The sequence below is a fragment of the Ruditapes philippinarum genome, unplaced genomic scaffold (assembly GCF_026571515.1).
Source record: "Ruditapes philippinarum isolate M1 unplaced genomic scaffold, ASM2657151v2 ctg6257_1_1_1_1, whole genome shotgun sequence".
NCBI lineage: Eukaryota > Metazoa > Mollusca > Bivalvia > Venerida > Veneridae > Ruditapes > Ruditapes philippinarum.
The window spans coordinates 98,320-118,449 of NW_026865778.1; the positions used below are offsets into that span (position 1 = coordinate 98,320).

Here is a 20,130-nt window from a genome sequence, read left to right on the forward strand (position 1 = left end):
CTGTCCAGTGCAGTTGATAAGTAATCTTTTTTTTAAAGATTGGCAATTATCATGGTGATTAACCAATAATTGATAATGAAAATTGTGTATGATACAAAATAAAAACTACCTATTAAATTATAAAAAAAACTGCCCCACTCAAAAATAAAGAATTGAGTGTTACTGATACATTATAAACATTATTTATAGAAACAGACATATGCCTACCTCCCGAATACAGAGGATCTCCAAGACAAGACCTCCCAAATACCACAGCCCTCCAAGACAAAAACCCTGCTAAATACAAAAACCCTACCGAATACATTAAAGCCCTCCAAGACAAAAGCCCTTCTGAATACAAAATCCCTCCTGGAAGACAAAAGCCCTCTCATCAATAATGGCATAATGGACATAAGCCTTCAACAACTTTGATCTGGGAGAAGTTTTGATCTACACTTCTGCTGCATATTTGCAAATGTTGATGTGATTTGATATACCAACCAATAAAATTTGTTATATTTGTTTACAGGTTTTACAAGGGGTGCACTTCTTTGCATTAGCTGACCATGGAGGAATCATACTGGCAGTGAAACAATATGAACCAACCAATCAGATTAGGTGAGTGTTCTAAATATAGATACTTTTTGTGTCGCCTCTACGGAGTAGTGGCGACATATAGGGATCACTTCTCCGTCGTCTGTCTGTCTGTCCGCACAAACATTTTAGGTATATGAGCTAACTAATGGTACACTGGGACAAAAGAGAACAAAGGACTTCATTCCGTAAATAATAGTTAGCTCATAAGGAAACAATAGTTAGCCCACAAGGAAACAAAAGAAAAGAACAATAGAAATAGCTCAGAAACCTGAAAAATTGGTACGTCTGTCCGTCCGTCCGTCACAAAACTTGTCCGGACTACTTCTCATAAACTACTGGTGCAATTTCATTCAAACTTTACAGGAATTATCAGTACCAAGTCTAGTTGTGCATAATGTCAGCATTTTCCAGTTCAATGATTTTTGTCTGAGTTATGGCCCTTAAATAATTTTAATTTTTAAAGTTTGTCCGGACTACTTCTCTTATACGACTAATGCAATTTCAATGAAACTTTACAGGATTGATCTTTAGCTCAAGTCCTTGCGCATATTGCACGGGTTTTCCGGTTGAATGATTTTTGGCCGAGTTATGGCCCTTTGATAAAAAGTAGTTTTTTTCTGTGTGTTGCCAGATACACAAAAGCTTGTCTGGACTACTCCTCATAAACTACTGGTGCAATTTTATCCAAACTTTACAGGAATGATCAGTACCAAGTGTAGTTGTGCATATTGTCAGCATTTTCAGGTTCAATGATTTTGTCTGAGTTATGGCCCTTTAATAATTTTTATTTTTCAAGTTTGTCTACTTCTCTTATACCACTTATGCAATTTCAATGAAACTTTACAGAATTGATCTGTAGCTCAAGTCCTTGCGCATATTGCATGGGTTTTCCGGTTGAATGATTTTTGGCCGAGTTATGGCCCTTTTGATAAAAAGGTGTTTTTTCTGTGTGTTGCCAGTTAACAAAAGCTTGTCCGGACTACTCCTCATAAACTACTGGTGCAATTTTATCCAAACTTTACAGGAATGATCAGTACCAAGTCTAGTTGTGCACTGTCTGTCTGTCTGTCTGTCCGTCTGTCACAAAACTTGTCCCAACATGAAATTGGCCATCATGAGGCTACACATGTGATCACTGATCACTCTTGTTTAACTAGAGGACATTATCTCCCTTTGTCACCATATTGAGAATCAATGGCTTATTGTTTCAATTTTTTGTTGTTAAATTTCAGAAATTTTGTAGTCATTTTTCACCTTAATGCAATAACTGGTTAACTCCTTAAAATTTAGAAAGACTTAACCTGTTACTGCACTAAGGTGATGAATTTTGAATGTAGCATATTTAATGATTTGTTTAAATGAAAGAAATATTTAAAAAACTAAACCTCAAAAGTAATATTGTTAATTTATTTGTTAAACATTACTTTTTGAAATTTAGATTTTTCAACATGCTTCCTTTTGTTGATGTTTTGTACTGGTAAATTTCTGAAGACAAAATATTTATACCCCCGCACAACAAAGTTGTAAGGGGGGTATACTGGAAGCAGCTTGTCCGTCCGTCCGGCCGTCCGTCCGGCGGTTTTTTCTTGTCCGCCAAATAACTTAAGATTCCTTTGACCTACAATCTTCATATTTGGCATGGAGGTTAGTCATGATTAGTGGATGACCCTAATTGATTTTGAGGTCACCAGGTCAAAGGTCAAGGTCACAGGGGCCTTCACTTCAAAAAGCTTGTCCGCCCAATAACTTAAGATTCCTTTGACCCACAGACTTCATATTTGGCATGGAGGTAAGTCATGATTAGTAGATGACCCCTATTGATTTTGAGGTCACCAGGTCAAAGGTCAAGGTCACAGGGGCCTTCACTTCAAAAAGCTTGTCCGCCCAATAACTTAAGATTCCTTTGACCCATAGTCTTCATATTTGGCATGGAGGTTAGTCATGATTAGTAGATGACCCCTATTGATTTTGAGGTCACCAGGTCAAAGGTCAAGGTCACAGGGGCCTTCACTTCAAAAAGCTTGTCCGCCCAATAACTTAGATTCCTTTGACCCACAGTCTTCATATTTGGCATGGAGGCTAGTCATGATATGTAGATGACCCCTATTGACTTTGAGGTCACCAGGTCAAAGGTCAAGGTCACAGGGGCCTTGACTTCAAAAAGCATGTCCGTCCAATAACTTAAGATTCCTTTGACCCACAGTCTTCATATTTGGCATGGAGGTAAGTGATGATTAGTAGATGACCCCTATTGATTTTGAGGTCACCAGGTCAAAGGTCAAGGTCACAGGGGCCTTGACTTCAAAAAGCTTGTCCGCCAAATAACTTAAGATTCCTTTGACCCACAGTCTTCATATTTGGCATGGAGGCTAGTCATGATGAGTAGATGACCCCTATTGATTTTGAGGTCACCAGGTCAAAGGTCAAGGTCACAGGGGCCTTGACTTCAAAAAGCTTGTCCGCCCAATAACTTAAGATTCCTTTGACCCACAGTCTTCATATTTGGCATGGAGGCTAGTCATGATTAGTAGATGACCCCTATTGATTTTGAGGTTACCAGGTCAAAGGTCAAGGTCACAGGGGCCTTGACTTCAAAAAGCTTGTCCGCCCAATAACTTAAGATTCCTTTGACCCACAGTCTTCATATTTGGCATGGAGGTTAGTCATGATTAGTAGATGACCCCTATTGACTTTGAGGTCACCAGGTCAAAGATCAAGGTAACAGGGGCCTTGACTTCAAAAAGCTTGTCCGCCCTATAACTTAAGATTCCTTTGACCCACAGTCTTCATATTTGGCATGGAGGTTAGTCATGATAAGTAGATGACCCCTATTGATTTTGAGGTCACTGGATCAAAGGTCAAGGTCATAGGGACTTTGACTTCAAAAAGTTTGTCCACCCATTAACTTGAGATTCCTTTGACCCACAGTCTTCTTATTTGGCATGGATGTTGATCATGACTATAAGGTGACCCCTATTGATTTGAGGTCACTGGGGTCAAAGGTCAAGGTCACAGGGACTTTGACAAAAGCTTTTCTTCTCAATTGCTAAAGAATGTCCTGTCCGCAATGTATTGATTTTGACATTTTCACATTTGAAAGCATGTAGAATACATAACTTAGCAATGCACTGGCTTTAGTAACCTCAGATTTGGCAGGGAGGTTTTCCTTGAGCTCTTAATGGCCACTGTTGATTATGACAAAGTGGTATGCGGGGGTATTCACACCATGATAGTGGCAGTTCTAGTTTACAATAACTGTTTGAATGTTTAATGTTTCATATCAACCAGCTCAGGTCATTAGTTTCAATAGCATGCATGTACAATGTAACCTGTAAAAGCTCTTTTTAATTTAATGTTTAATTCCAGATATTATGATTTTTTTCAGTTACTCGACAGATGAAGGGCAAGTTTTTCACACATACAACTTCACTGATCACCCTATACAGATTCATGGTTTACTTACAGAACCAGGGGAGAAAACTACAGTCTTCTTTTTATTTGGTTCAAACCTCGATCATCATTCATGGATAGTTATCTCCCTTAATTTGAGCTCAGTTTTCCGTAAGTAAAATAAGTGAACTTTAACAAATTACTGTTTTTCCCCACTTTGTCATATTTATTTAATTTTGCATAATTTTACAGGTAAAATGATTATGGTCCAAAAAAAATATCCAAGATTTTTTTTCATTTCATGGGTAACACAACCATTAAGGTCAAATAGAACTATGATACTGGTATCGAAGCAGTTTCCGATAAAAATATGAGGTTATTGAAAAATTTCTCAATAACAACGTCTCCAATTTAAATAAACTTTTGATATGACTAAATACAGGTCATGCATTGTTATTGTAAATAAAAACTGGATTCCTGAATAAGACATGCGCATCAAAATTGGGGCTCCAACAGGAGGTGTAAATTAGCCGTAATTGCCTCGCTACAGAAGCAGTTTCCGACACTTTTTTTTAATCATTGATTTTGCGGGTTTATAAATCGGTATCGATGCTGTTGTTATAATAAGACTTTTTGAAGGCCTCTTTAGACAAATAATATTGCTTTATTTAGGGTTTTAATCGTAATAATTCAGAAATCGTGGTAGACTTAATATGACATCTGCAGTGATTTTTACCGAGATTATTATCAGACTGGTTCCGGCGCACTGACCGGTACTGAACAATCAAGCAAGCCATTCACGTAACCGACAATAAATATAGAAAATATTCACTGGTTAGTTTATTGACATTGACAAATAATTAATTAAATCATCATTCTATTTCGGCTTCTTATTTATAATTTTCCTCTGATTTAGGCAAAAATGCTAAATTTCATCTCGCCAATTTTATTGGTATTGGTATATCGGTACTGCAGTACATATTATATGTAAACTGAAATTTAAGAAAGGGACACAGTTTATATATTGAAGGAAAAGTTGTTATCTGCCTTACAACTTCATCCAAAAATATTTGCAAAAATATAACATAAAAATATTCATACCTGTTTAAACTAGGAGATCCTATTTAACTACATGTAGTTCCGAAGCATGTATTTTTAATGACAGGATTTCTGTCAATGAACACTTTTCTATGTGTTCTCATCAGAAATAAAATGTTATTTGATATTGGAATTTATGAAAGAGTGTGTAAAAAAAGTGTGCCAACAACTTTGTTGAGATAAACATATTTTGAAATAAAAGCATAATCATTTATTTAAAAAGCGCCAACTGTTTAAAATAGTAGGATCGAGTCTTTAAGATACACTATATATGTATATATATATACTTATATTTATGGAAAGCACATCTACGTGTAGTGTAATTAATATACATTTAACCTCTGAAAACTAAATGATAAGATAACATGCAGAAGAAAGAACAAATAAATATCGATTTCTATGTCAGTGTTAACAGTTATTACTTGATCTAAAAATTGTTGTTAACATATCTGTTTTATGGATAAAATCTGGGACAGAAGATCGTTCTGTCCCAGATAAAATAAACAGTAAATAATAAGATTATCTATAGAAAGTATTTATCACTAATGGGACTGGAATAAATATTGTTCGAGCACAATCGCAAAACAAAAACTTATTTTTTATCTTGACCATGTCACGATTTTGTGATACGTACGGCCAACTGGGCAGGTCCTAGGGCTTGAGGGGGGATACTCCGAAGAACAAATTTTCGTTCAGCGATGCTCCAAGAAGCGTTTTCCGGTGTATTTTGCACCGTTTAAAATCTGCAACTAGTGAATATTATTTTGGCATATGTAAATAAGTTTTTACAACGATCGTGCATCATAAACTTAATTAAGGGTAAAAGGTTGACTTTTAAAGATCGTATATGGTAAGGACAGTTGTCATATATTACGTGCAAGAACAGAAGTACGAAGATTGTGTTCACACGATGGTTAAAGCTAATCAATGGTCAATGTTAGTTTAGTAAAACTGCCGTGTACACGCAATTTAATGATAAGATTGTTCAAAGGCAGGTCTGTACTTATTCTTGTACTCTTCGTAGGTTATATTACAAATGGTTTGTTGGTAATATTACAAATGGTTTGTTATGTGCACCGGAACTGGTAAACCTCCGGAACTGGTGAAAACAATCAGATTAAATGAAGCGGTATTCTTATTAGAAAAAAAGGTTTGAAGTGGAATCAAATATCTACAAGCAAGTACATTTGGTCTTGAAACAATTTGATAATTTGTATGTAGACAGCGAAAGTTGAAAACCTGTGTCGGAACCGGTCAAACAACTGTACGTATTTTAATGTCTATTTGAATACAGACTTTTTTTATGTAAACATTTGTACAAATAAATATAAAACAGGGTCTTTCAAACAATTTCTATTTGAAAGACCCTGTATAAAACAAAAGAAAAAGAAGAAAGAAAAAAAGAAAACTTGTTAATCAACGGTCATTGGTCAAAACTAGACTTTTTACATTTCACGGACATATCGTATGCTTGTACCACGAGTGTTAATTGCCATTCATGAATCCATAACACATTAATTTCAAGTACGAAAATATCTAAAAGAAATTCTGTAAAATATCTAAACACCCCATTAGGTGCCCCCATAATAAAAAATAGCCTTCTATACGGGAAAACAACCTACTGTTAAATATAGACTAAAATAAACAGTGTTTTGCCTCCCTTGGTTAGAAGAAAATTTCCGCGGGTTTTCCCATTTCTGTCATTTTGCTTTTATTTCAAGATTTGTTCATTAAAAATGTCAACAACACATAGCTCTAGCTTATATTTATTGACTAATTATGAAATTTGAATGATTATTAGCAACTTTTGAAATGTCGTCTGTAATCGCTGGCAAAGGGGGCAAAACTTGTCTTAATTTGTGCCTAATGGAGTTATCCTTTGCGCATGCCGCAACAGTAGCACGTGAAATCCCTCATTGCGAAAAAATGTAAAACACACCTGCTTGTAAAAATATAAAGGTGAGAACGATTATGTTTAATGTTTATTTTAGACTGAAGAAATTCTGTCGAACGTTTCCTTGAATAATATTGTTCTGAAAAAAACTCACCTTCAATTTTGAAGAGTTTCAGTAAACAAAAATAACCGTATTGTCGGATACTACTAGCCGACGGATACTGCTTCGATACCAGTACAACTCAAATTTATTATGCAAGATTTACTGACACAACCCGGGATATAATACTTTAGACAAAAAATTTAGCTGAGGAAGAAAAATAAAAGATTGCAGAGTAATTTTTAGCCTAAATTGGAAAAATGGGGCTATACCACTCACCATTGTTATTGCATGCAACTTTGTATCTGGTCAACCAATTAAAGGTACCGTAAAATTCCTATTAAACACCTGGGGGGGGGGGGCATTTAAGAATAAATCCTTTTTCCTAAAAACAAAAATGATTGTAATTATGTTTGGTGTTATGTAAGTTTTCTTAATAATGTTTAAAAAGTGTTAAATTTTATATGATACATTTTTGAGTTTACTATAAAATAAAAGGTATTCTGAAGGATTTGAATAAATGATAGATTTACTCTTCCTTATCAAAAAAACTTAGGGTTTGTGGGAGAGGGGTGTTTAATAAGAATTTTACTGTATTCACTTTAATATCTGGTATTTCTTGTTGCTAATAAAGACAAATAACTTGAACATTAGCTTTTACTGAATTATTCCCCATTGTTAACTTATAAAATTCCTACATTATCAAGGCTTTTATTCTAGAACAAATATAAATCTAGCAGGTTGCCCATCTAGCAGCTCTTGTGTTAGTAATGTTACTATGTTACACAGAGTTGAATTAGATTTTTGTCCTAAATGATGTTTCAGCCATGATAAATAATTTATGTTTGTTTATTTCAGAATATAAATGCAGTGCTCAAGATTACAAGATGTGGTCTTTACCGGACAACGTGTGGTCTTTACCGAACCACAAACCTTTCTTAGGTTGGTTTATAATTATCTGTAACACTTTTGAAAATTTAATTCACAAATCTCCATATAATCTACTGAAATTCAGGTCATTAGATAGATATTGTCAGCATGCCCACTCAATTTTAAATGTAGGGGTACATGTACCCCCTGTCATTGAAAATTGGGGGTACATTTCAAAATCTGGGGGTACACATAAGTTTAAACATGTTTTTGTTTGTAAGAACATTTTATATAAATGTAGTATAATATAGTATAATTATTGTTTTGTTTTGTTAATATTTTTCATGAAATTATTTCATTTTAATGCATCAACACATGGAAATCGTTTGTTTGTTTGTTTTTTTTTTTTTCACCTTTATACCAAATCAAATTTTATTCTGGTTAAATAAGTCCACTCTATAGACAAAAAGTTTATATTTGTAAAAAAAAACGTAAATGTATATAGGCAGCGTTTAGCGGAATGAATAGGAAAATCGTGTACAGCTTCACACAGTGTGTTAGATTCATCCGATCGACAATTATTTTAGCAAATATCTTCAAAATGGGGGCAAATTGAAGATCGATATTTAAAGATTTAATGCTGATTTAATAATAAAGTAACAATTCATTCTCATGTTTGGCTTGGAAACTGAAAATTTTTGCGAAATTTTAGGGTTTCTGAAATTCCGGCGAACGTGAAATCGCCGATGTTCGGGATCAATTTTCGGATCAAAGAAAAGCGTACGTGTATTTTTGTTAGTTGTCCTGGCATTTCGGCACAATATGTTAAATTATTAAAACTCTTATAGAACGTTTTTGCAAGAATGAAACAAAAGCAAAATTTTGCTTAGAAAGTGCCGAAAATTTCGAGAATAATTCAAAATTACACTCATTTGTAATTTGAGAAAACAGTCTTTAAACTTGTGGCGTAAATAGTTGATATTCTTATCCTTTTGTCGGTAAAATTTGCTAATTTCCAATCAACTGTTGATCAAAGATGTTAAATTATCACCTCGTGTTATATCTGATAATTACATGTACAGCGCGTGTATACATTAGTCTGATCTCTATTGCGTGATAATGATTGAAAGTGTTATCGCTGATTGGCTAATCCCTTCACGGGTCGATGTGCATAGGACCGCCTACCTATAGACTGACACGCGCTGACGTATTTGTGTATTTGTGGTCGTTTGATGCTTCACCAGGCAAAATTAAGTGTACATAGGCTATCCCAAACATTCATTCTGACGATTTTACTTTGCGTGCATGTACCCCCTGCTTACGATTTTTATGCGTGCATCTAGAATTTTGTGCGTGAATTACGCACTGAAGTGCGTGAATGGGCATGCTGATTGTAAGAAAAAATATCATCTGGTGTCCTAGATTTGATCCTGTTCTTGATTCCACAACTGACACCAAAGTCTTCTGTGATGAATATCATGAGAGATCAAAATTTTAATTTAATGTTTTTAAGTTTATTCATTTTGTATCTGGTTATGAGAGATTAGCTTTTGCTTTGACATGTTCTAGTAAGGAGCCAGTTCAGCCTGACAAGGATTTTTTCTGTTGGCTGACTAACTTCATATTTTAGTATTGCTATCCCTAAAGTTAATTGATAATGGAATGTTCAAAAGATGGAAGTAAGAAATTCATTTGGTTAAAGGATGAAGCCTAAGCCAATGTAAAAGTTTTTTTTTCCTTAGAGAACTGTATTAACATGTATTATATTTAAGGTTGTTTACTGGGCCGTAAAGTTATGATTGAAAGACGTGTACCACATTCTAACTGCTACAACGGTAAAGATTACAATCGGGAAATGACTGTACGAAACTGTTCATGTACGAGGGAAGATTTTGAATGGTGAGTTATTGTGTTTGTTATTTTGTTGACATGTTAACATAAATTACATTTCTTTTACCTAAACAATATTACACAATCAACTCTAGCTATACTGCCGTGTGATTCTTCTTTTATAATAAACTTTCTTTGTTAACGTAATGTCGCAAGCTGTATAGAGTATGAAATCTAGAATTCTGGCTTGATGTTCATATTTCTTCATTTGAAACTCACCATATTTTCATCAGAAAACATATGTCTACAATAAATTAATATAACTTTTGGTAATTACCGACATTTCTCTCTTATTTTTCTATTTCAGTGACTTTGGCTACAAACCAAATTCCGAGTATTTCAGTGTTGGATGTATTCCAGACCCTGATGTAGATCAAAACATTATCCACCGCATGCCTAGTGTATGCCCTGAAGGCACATTTTACCCATACACTCGTGGCTTTGCTAAGGTTTCAGGTGATACATGCCAGGGTGGCGAGGAACACAGATATGCCCCTCTAATGTATGCTTGCAGAGCTCAAGGTAGGCTGCTTTATTGTCTGCTGCTGAATAGAGGCAGGATATTTTTTTGCATTGAGAATTTTAACAATTAAGTCAAGAGTACTGATGGTGGTTCTATCAGTTTTAAAGAGCAGTTGTAGGTAATAAAAGATTAATACTGTATAATTGGTTAAGTTTTATAACATGAAAATATTGGTGAATTGTGAGAATCAACGAAAATTGCTAAAATTTTCTCTAGCATTAATATCAACCAATCTGTCTTTATTTTACCCTTGCACGATTGGCTTATATTTCCTCCACATTATGTCTGGAATTTTGAATTAGCTAACTTTTTTTTTGATACGTGAAAATATGCACTTATACAATACTAAAAGAGATAACAATACCTTTAATTCTTCTTATTTCAAATTTTCTTTAAAAAGGTAGATATGCCAGATTTATCAGATAGTTAAAAGCTTTAGACATTTTCAAAATACCATGTGCTGAAAGTTTGATAAAGAACAAAATAGATGATAAAAATGAGCAAGTCTTATTAAAAGATATGAATAATATTTCATAGTTTTGTAGATTAAAAGATATGAAAAATATTCGGTAGTACTTTAGATTAAAAGATATGAATTATATTTCATAGTACTGGAGATTAAAAGATATGAAAAATATCTCATAGTTCTGTAGATTAAAAGATATGAATTATATTTCATAGTTCTGTAGATTAAAAGTTATAAATAATATTTCATAGTTCTGTAGATTAAAAGATATAAATAATATCTCACATTTCTGTAGAATCTAAGCATTTTGTCCTATATTTAATTCAGATATAGAAGAATTTTTGCTATATTCCTCGAGGAGAGCGGTGGTTCAGAAAATATTCTCCTCTGGCCAAAATGACGTCACACTTCTCGATTCCACCATAGCGAAGAATGTGTCTGCAGTAGATTACCAGCTGGGTGAAACAGGATGTCTGTATTGGGCAGATAATGAGCTACATAAAATACAGGTACAAGGTTTCCTCTGACATATTTTGATATGAAGGGACCGAAAATATTTTTTTTCTGATCAATAGCTTGTGTACAAAATTTCAGATCATTAGCTCATTCCACTTCAAAAGGTTGAACAATTTTATAGCGCATATTGACTAATTTAATGAGAATAAATTTTATCACTGAAATTTTTTCCTTTAATTTGACATTAGCGGCTGTGTGAAGATGGTAACCATAGTGTGGAAATGTTACATTCGGGAATCGGTGAAGTTCCGTCCATAGCGTACGACTGGAAAAGTCACAACTTGTACTGGTTTTCGACGGGGCAGTTCCCCCCCATGAGGTGCCAACTAAGGGAATTACAGAAACGTTTTTAAATGGCTTTTATCCCAAACTTTGTAATAGTCCCCATCGGGGGTATGATGACCCCACATTTAATTTCTGTTTTCTGTTTTGTTTTTTTTTAAAATTAAGTTTTTTAATAATATACAATTGGGAAATTTTTATTTTGAATTTAAAAAAAGCGGGTATTTTCTTTTTTTAAGGTTTTTCATAGCACCCATTACTTTATAGAACTGTAAAATTCCATAGCAACTAGTGACTTCCATAGCAAACATTATCTTATCTACTATTGAATTTCATAGCAGGCACTGACATCCAAGGCAACCATTTATTTTGTACATGCAGCAACCAGTGACTTCTTATGGAACTGTTGTTTTCCCTTAGCAAAAGCAGCCAATAATGTTTTTACATGTGCACTATTTCAGATACAAATATGAACTTTGTGATATCAGTTTTAGATTTAGATTTTACATCTGCTTTTGTTTATAGTTTACAATATTGCTTGTTTCTTGTCTTAGAGAGAATCAATATTCAGGTGAGCAATATTAGGGCCATCATGGCCCTCTTGTTAATGATATATCCTTTGTTATAAAACAGGTGGATGTATTGGGCAGACAGTGGAAAGTTAATGAAAGCCTATATGGACGGCACCCACTCCTCTATCTCCACGTTTCTCAGTCACAGTACTATAGGTTCAGACACTGTCTTGGCTCTAGATATACTCACTGAAAGAATCTTCTGGAGTGGTGCTGGAATCAGATATGCATCTTTAAGGAACCCAGTGGTGAACTCGGTGGGAAATTCTTTAGAATGGTTTCACATTGATGCCTTAGGGATATATAAGGTAATTTGTTATTTGCTTTGTTAACCCTCTGTCTGCAAGTTGTGATAATGATATGTGTATGGTAGTGTTGGTAATTTTGACTCCAAATCATGGCAGTAAGTCACATTAAATTTACTGGAGCACAGTTCAGCCACAACATCGTTCCTGGGCAGGCAGTACTATTTGCCTTCACTTTTGCCAGGAACTGATAACTTCTATACATGCCAGAGCAGAGGTATAGTGTGAATGACCGTAGAAAATGATTTCATGATCAAATATAACGAAAGTGAGCTGAACCATCCAGGAATCGAACCGACTCACAGACCAACACTCCTCCTATTGAGCTAACCAGGCGATCTAAGCTGAAGGATTAGCATTTACGCTCCTTTAACAGTTTCTGGAATTCAATGGAGAGTTTCAAATTTAAATCCGTATACAGTTGTAGTATGGAAAAGGCTAGTTGTTATTGTCAAAATGAATTTAAAAAGTGTTAATGCTTAGTTGTGAAAATGTCAGCCTATTAACTATTCCAGAATTTCAGGATTTAATAACTCTGAAAAGTTCTTTTTCTCTGTATAAAATTAATGAAAATAGTACTTGATTCAGGTTTTTTGGTTTTTGACATTTTTAACGTTCGTCCTTGTCATAACTAAAACAATAATTCTGGTATGTAATCTAGTGCTGTAATAGCTTTTATTATATGATCTAAATATAGCTGCAATCTCATTGGTCCAAACAGTAGTCAACAGAACTTTTTATAAAATCATATTTACTGGGTTGGTATCATATTCACTGGCTGAATTGGATTTTCCCAGTCTAAAAATAGATTGAGACTCATATTCAATGACCATACAACCTTTGACTGTTAATTACGCGTGTTAATGCCAAAAAAATATTGTTGCGTTTTGTTCTTTATGGCATATTTCTCGATTAAAATGTCATTACTTTACTATTTTACTTAAAGGCTACAGCGCAATGATGAGTATAAACTTGAATTACTTTTGTATGCGCAGCGTTCAAGTACTCATTGCATGCCTAACATGTGTGTCTTTTTTTCCCGCGCTTCAACGAGGCAAAATGTGTACATGTATATAAGGTTGTACTTTTTGTGATTTTTTAAAATTCTTAGCCTTTTCATATAAAAAAACATTAAATGATTTTGTGAGAAATGAATATGATTGTTTTCCCGGCAGAAAGTCATTTTGACCTGGGCATCGCCTCGGTCAATATGTCATCTGCCGGTGAATATCACATCATATTCAATGGCTCACAAGTCAATAATTGTATAATACTGAATAGATAATGTTTATTGTTTACAGGATTGCCAGGAATATCAAATATATTGATGAAATATTCTATTTGAATGGCAGAGAAGTTGCATTTTTGAAAAGAAATTTAAGAAATTTTAAGAAAAATAGTTACATGTAAATTAATATTTTCTGTAACTTTGAGTGAGTGTATTAGCAAGTTAGTAACAACTTTATTTAATGAGGCTAACACATTCGGTTTCCTGATCTTCCATGCGGGCCTCAGTAAATACAAAACAACATAAAATAAAATCACAATCAACATTTACACAACATAAATATGTACATGATAACAACATATCAATACAATCAATAAGTAAACAATTTTTTTTCTTCTTATATAGGGAAGTGACATTTTTATAACTTCAGCATAGAAAGTACCAACAAAGTAGGTCAGTGTTGATCAATTAGACATTTATAGGGCTGTTCTATTAACAGTGTACATTATAGTTTTATATTGGCTTAGAAAATTAATTAGAAATACATAATTTAACAATATATATATAATATATTTTCATTATCAGGAGAAAGTGTATTGGGCAGAGTATACAATGTCTCGATTATATAGCTGTGACGTTTCAAACTGTGTGTACAGATACCAAGATATCAACGATGGAATCATTGACCTCAAAATCCTAGATGAGAACTCACAAAGAGGTAACACACATTTATTATCTTTACCTTTTAACTGCTGAACTTGAAATAATTAGGGTAAGCTTAATGTCAATATTTTCATATTATGTAAAACCAGCAAGGTATAAGGAATCAAATGGTATACAGATACCCTATGTGTTGCAGATTCTAAATGTTATCCAGACACCCTATGTGGTGCAGTTTCCAAATGTTATCCAGATACCGTATATCCAAATGATATCCAGATACCTTATGTGTTACAATTTTCAAATTGGATCCAGATGCAGTTTCCAAATGGTAACCAGATACCCTATATGTTACAATTTTCAAATTGGATCCAGATGCAGTTTCCAAATGGTAACCAGATACCCTATATGTTACAATTTTCAAATTGGATCCAGATGCAGTTTCCAAATGGTATCCAGATACCCTATATGTTACAATTTTCAAATTGGATCCAGATGCAGTTTCCAAATGATATCCAGATACCCTATATGTTACAATTTTCAAATTGGATCCAGATGCAGTTTCCAAATGGTAACCAGATACCCTATATGTTACAATTTTCAAATTGGATCCAGATGCAGTTTCCAAATGCTCTACTACATATACATTCTTCCAATGAGCAAACACATTCGGCAGGGGATGGCCATGTTGACATGTCTCTTGTCAAATTGGATCCAGATGCAGTTTCCAAATGGTAACCAGATACCCTATATGTTATAATACCATAATGTTATCCAGATATCCTATGTGGTACTCAGATAACCTTATGAGTCACATTTTCAAAATAGTATAATGGTATAAAAGTGCTAATTCACAAAAGGCCAAAAACTAAAATCAGCAAAAGATAGTTTAGCAATGAGGCCATAATAGCATTTTATTTGGGTTTAATGAGCATTAATGTGTTGTATTTTAAGGTGGTAATGCAGCATGTGACCACAATGGAGGATGCACCCACCTTTGTCTCCTGAAACCATCAACCGCTGACGGACATGGCAAAAATCGCACATGCCGGTGTCCGAATAACGCTACACTTACCCGCACCTCCACCACACAGGAGGATGAAGGTTGTTGTGTGGGTAAAGCTGTAGTAAATGTTAGTTCTGGCGCATGTGTGAAGGTAAAGACAAACTGTACTGACAATCAGTTTTCATGTGACAACGGACATTGTATACCGAATTCTTATATGTGCGATCGTGACAATGACTGCGGTGATATGAGCGATGAACATGATTGTGGTAATTCATATATTATTTTATGTACATAATGTTTAATTCATTGTCTGGTGCTGTGCACTTTTTACATGAAAGTTTTCTTGCAATAATACTAAAATTTACATTTATATTAAGCACAAAAATCTGCAGGTGTGCTTTTTATACTTCTTAAAAAGTTGTGCATTTCCTGTTTACAATTTCAGTTCTGACTAGGCAATTTGCACAATTATTGCCTTTTGTTTGAATTCTTTTGTATATCTTGAACTACCAATGCCAATAAAGGATGGAAATACAATTTTTTTTTCTCACAGAATTCCAGACATGCTCCGACGGTCATTTCACCTGCGATAATGGACGTTGTATTCCTGAAGACTGGATATGTGACTTTGATAATGACTGTACCGATAATTCCGATGAGATGCACTGTTGTAAGTTTTTCATTATGTAGTTTAAGAAATAATATATCCAAAACAGTGATATAATAATGTGCATCCAAACGATAAACAGTGATTTTATTTAGCCATAAAATCACTGATTCGGATAGATTTTTTCTATTCTAACGTGACATCAACAAATAAATGCTTCCGTACCTGGTATCAAGCTTAATTGCACTTGATTTGTTTCTGTATTTATTTTCAGCGTGGAGCATTTTTAATGGTTATGTTATATGTTTAATGTTTACACCATACATGTATGTCTAAATATAGAATGTCAACAGTGATTTGATTGCATAATAACACACACTTTCGGTCCTTGTATTTTCAATAGGGAAAAATGGGGGTCTTATTAGAATTTACCATTTTATACAGGTTTTTCTTTAGGATAGATAGAACCAGAATGGTTCAAGTAGGAAAGTTTAAGTTGAGGCATTAAGTTTATTTTCCGTTCTAATAATATGTTCTAGAAAAAAAAAAACGATAGTGAAAATGTTTTAAAATAAGGAAAGAAAAAGGATTAAAGGACAGCTTATACATAATTTGATAAATTATTTATTATCTTGAGACAGAGATTTTGTGTTGAAATGATTATTTGCTAGTGTTGACATGAATAAGATGACATGTTGGGGTTTACATACAGATGTTACTTCTTATTTCTTTAATTATTAAATGTTTATATATCTGTTATGACAGTATTTCATGGATAAATGTAATATATCTGTTTTTGACAGCAGATCATGGATAAAATGTTTATATATCTGTTTTGACAGCAGATCATGGATGAAGTGTTTATATATCTGTTTTGACAGCATATCAGAGATTAAATGTTATATATCTGTTTTGACAGCAGATCATGGATAAAATGTTTATATATCTGTTTTGACAGCATATCATTGATGAAGTGTTTATATATCTGTATTGACAGCATATCATGGATAAAATGTTTACATATCTGTTTTGACAGCATATCATGAATAAAATGTTTATAATAATATCTGTTTTGACAGCATATTGTGGATTAAAATTTTTATATATATCTATTTTGACAGCATATCCCTCATGTCCTGTAGACAAGTTTTAAAATGTCGTGATGGCAGATGTATCAATTTAAGTTGGAAATGTGATTTTGATGATGACTGCCCGGATGGTTTGGATGAGGAAAACTGTAACTACAATAGTAGGTTGAAGATTTTATAACTTTTAACCTTCTGAATTCAGAAGTGACCAGCCTTGGACACCTGTATAGAATCAGGCTAGCCTGAACTTGGGTGCTGTCTAACCGAGGCTCTATTCTATTGGCTGACTTCATTTTTATATGCCCAAAAGAATTGCGGACATATTATGTTTTACCCCCTGACGTCTGTCTGTCTGTCTGTCTGTCGGCACTACCAAAAAGGGATAGGAGGCCATCTAACTGTAAACAGACCAAAAGAGAACCATAGTGTTCATTCCGTAACAATAGAGTAAGGGGCCATTGGCCCTCTATTAAACAAAAGAAAATAACAAAAGAAATGGCCCCTTATTCCATTTCGTTTTTGAGTTTTTGTTTATTCATTTAAGACTAACATTTTTTGGGCATATAATGATTCGCATAGCGGTGCTCTTGGTTTTTTTTGCATCTTCATATCCTTAAAATTGATAAGGGAAGTCCATTTAAATTTATGAAATTCAGCAGTTAAAGGGATAAGCAATCAATGCAACACTGAAACAAATCTCTGCATATTTAAAGATACATACCCTCATACATAATATAATGTTGCAATGGTTTAAAATAGCAACAGGATTTATTAAGTGCCAAATCTTTAGTAAGCAAGTATTTCTTGATCCAAGTATTGTATTAATCATCTAGTTTAATGTAAACATTTAAACCTGTGATGTAATTTTTTCTTTTGATGACATTTTATTAGAACAACTATTTAAAGAATGGGGAGAGCTATTGTACTCTGTCCGCTTTGCTGTGTTACTTTGTTTGGGGTTTTTTGCGTGCAAGTTGCTATCTCAAAAAATAAAGAAGGGAATGGGTTGAAACTTTACACACTTAATCCCTGTAATAATCTTACATGAGTGGCACAGATCCCATAACTCTTTGGGTTACCTTTTTACAGAGTGATGCCCCTTTTCTTACTGTCAAATGTTAAGAAAATGTCTGTTTAAATAGGTACAGATTGTGGCGAGGGTCAGTTCAAATGTTTGTCAGGATCGCCAAGATGTGTTCCCGATTATCAGGTGTGTGATCACAGAAATAACTGCGCTGACGGATCTGACGAGAAAAACAACTGTAGTATTACGTGCCCGTCGTGGAAAAGTTCATGTGGTGATGGAAGTTGTGTGTATTTGTCATGGGTGTGCGATGGCGACAAGGACTGTAGCAATGGAAATGACGAGGCAAATTGCACTAGTAAGATCAGTATTTTTATGAATGGAAAGATGTACAAAATCTCTTCTTCTATTTTAATAATAGACTATAGTTTGTTTTCCTTATGCCATTGCATTGTTAAAAGGTTTTTTAGGTATAAAGTACAAAAAGTAATTCTAAATATTTATAATATTCGATTATTAAGAAGAGAAGAAACTCACTAATTAACCTTAATTTTCGGAAATGAAACACGAAAAAACAGAGATTTCTTTTTTAAGTTTTGTTAAAAAATTGCATGAAATTCGAATGATTTATGATTGCATGTAGGGAGATGGCGTGTTGGTAAAGTTTCTGCTCTGATAAATTTGAACCATTGGCTCAAGTCTGACTAGGTTAGAATTTCATATATGTACAATTTTTTTAGTTGCGAGAAATATCTTAAAAGTGATTTTAAAAATCTTGTTTTCTTATTATTCAAACTGAAGTTTTTAGATACAGACTGTACCTCTTTTTCTGTATGTATTTGTTGCAGGTACAGTATCACCTGTTACAGCACTTCCAACAACTTCAGGTCCTTGTACAGGGTTTGTTTGTGATAATGGTATTTGTATAAGAAATGGTTTGAGATGTGATGGAATAGACGACTGCGGAGATAATAGCGATGAATATAGATGTGGTAAATATATTAAAATCATTAATGAACACTGTGGTAGATATATTACAATTATTCATGAACGCTGTGGTAGATATATAAAAATCATTCATGAATGCTGTCATAAATATAATACAATAATTCATGAACACTGTCATAAATGTATTAAAATGTATTATTTGGCGTAAGACTTGGTTAATATTTTGTGGGCAGCTAAACTATTAGATGATGGAAAGGATCAACTAATAAACTTTTACCCCTTACAAATACTATAGATAATTTTTGCATGGATTTAGTTTTACCATCAAGCATGAATTATAGATTTAGAATGAGCTGTCTTTGTGGTAGTTCTTGATGAAATTAGTTTTACACTATTTTTCAATAATGTAATAAGTTTTATACCATTTTTCCATAATGTAATAAGTTTTATACCATTTTTCCATAATGTAATTAGTTTTATACCATTTTTCCATAATGTAATTAGTTTTATACCATTTTTCCATAATGTAATTAGTTTTATACCATTATTCTATAATGTAATTAGTTTTATACCATTTTTCCATAATGTAATTAGTTTTATACCATTTTTATATGGGGCATATTATGTTATACCCCCTGGCGTCCGTCTGTCTGTCCGTCCGTACGTACGTCCGTCCGTCCGTTAGCAATTTGGTTTCCGGAGCATAACTTAAGTTCCATTTGGCCCACAATGTTCAAACTTCAGAGGTTGATTGTCCATATTGGGTAGAAGACCCCTATTGATTTTGGGGTCACAAGGTCAAAGGTCAAGGTCACTATTACCTTGATACTGAAAACAGTTTCCGGAGCATAACTTAAGTTCCAAATGACCCACAATGTTCAAACTTCATAGGCTGATTGTCCATAGTGGGTAGAAGACCCCTATTGATTTTGGGGTCAAAAGGTTAAAGGTCAAGGTCACTATGACCTTAAAACTGAAAACAGTTTCCAGAGCATAACTTAAGTTCCATTTGGCCCACAATGTTCAAACTTCATAGGATGATTGTCCATATTGTGGTGAAGACCCCTATTGATTTGGGGTCACA

General features: G+C 33.9%; 1 protein-coding gene across 1 annotated transcript in view; it reads left to right on the plus strand.

The window, feature by feature from the left end:
• The window catches only part of LOC132730290 (sortilin-related receptor-like), a gene marked incomplete at its 3' end in the record, with an annotated part of 49,605 nt that extends 30,515 nt beyond the window's left edge, over positions 1-19,090 (plus strand). Inside the window, 15 exon segments of the mRNA XM_060716180.1 lie at positions 509-597; positions 3,962-4,137; positions 7,917-8,000; positions 9,701-9,827; positions 10,126-10,340; positions 11,135-11,316; positions 11,512-11,642; positions 12,233-12,485; positions 14,296-14,428; positions 15,325-15,645; positions 15,933-16,049; positions 17,108-17,136; positions 17,139-17,235; positions 18,217-18,456; positions 18,947-19,090. Of these exon segments, the coding sequence (XP_060572163.1) occupies positions 509-597; positions 3,962-4,137; positions 7,917-8,000; positions 9,701-9,827; positions 10,126-10,340; positions 11,135-11,316; positions 11,512-11,642; positions 12,233-12,485; positions 14,296-14,428; positions 15,325-15,645; positions 15,933-16,049; positions 17,108-17,136; positions 17,139-17,235; positions 18,217-18,456; positions 18,947-19,090 (2,338 nt within the window).
• Positions 19,091-20,130: the final 1,040 nt, after the last annotated feature.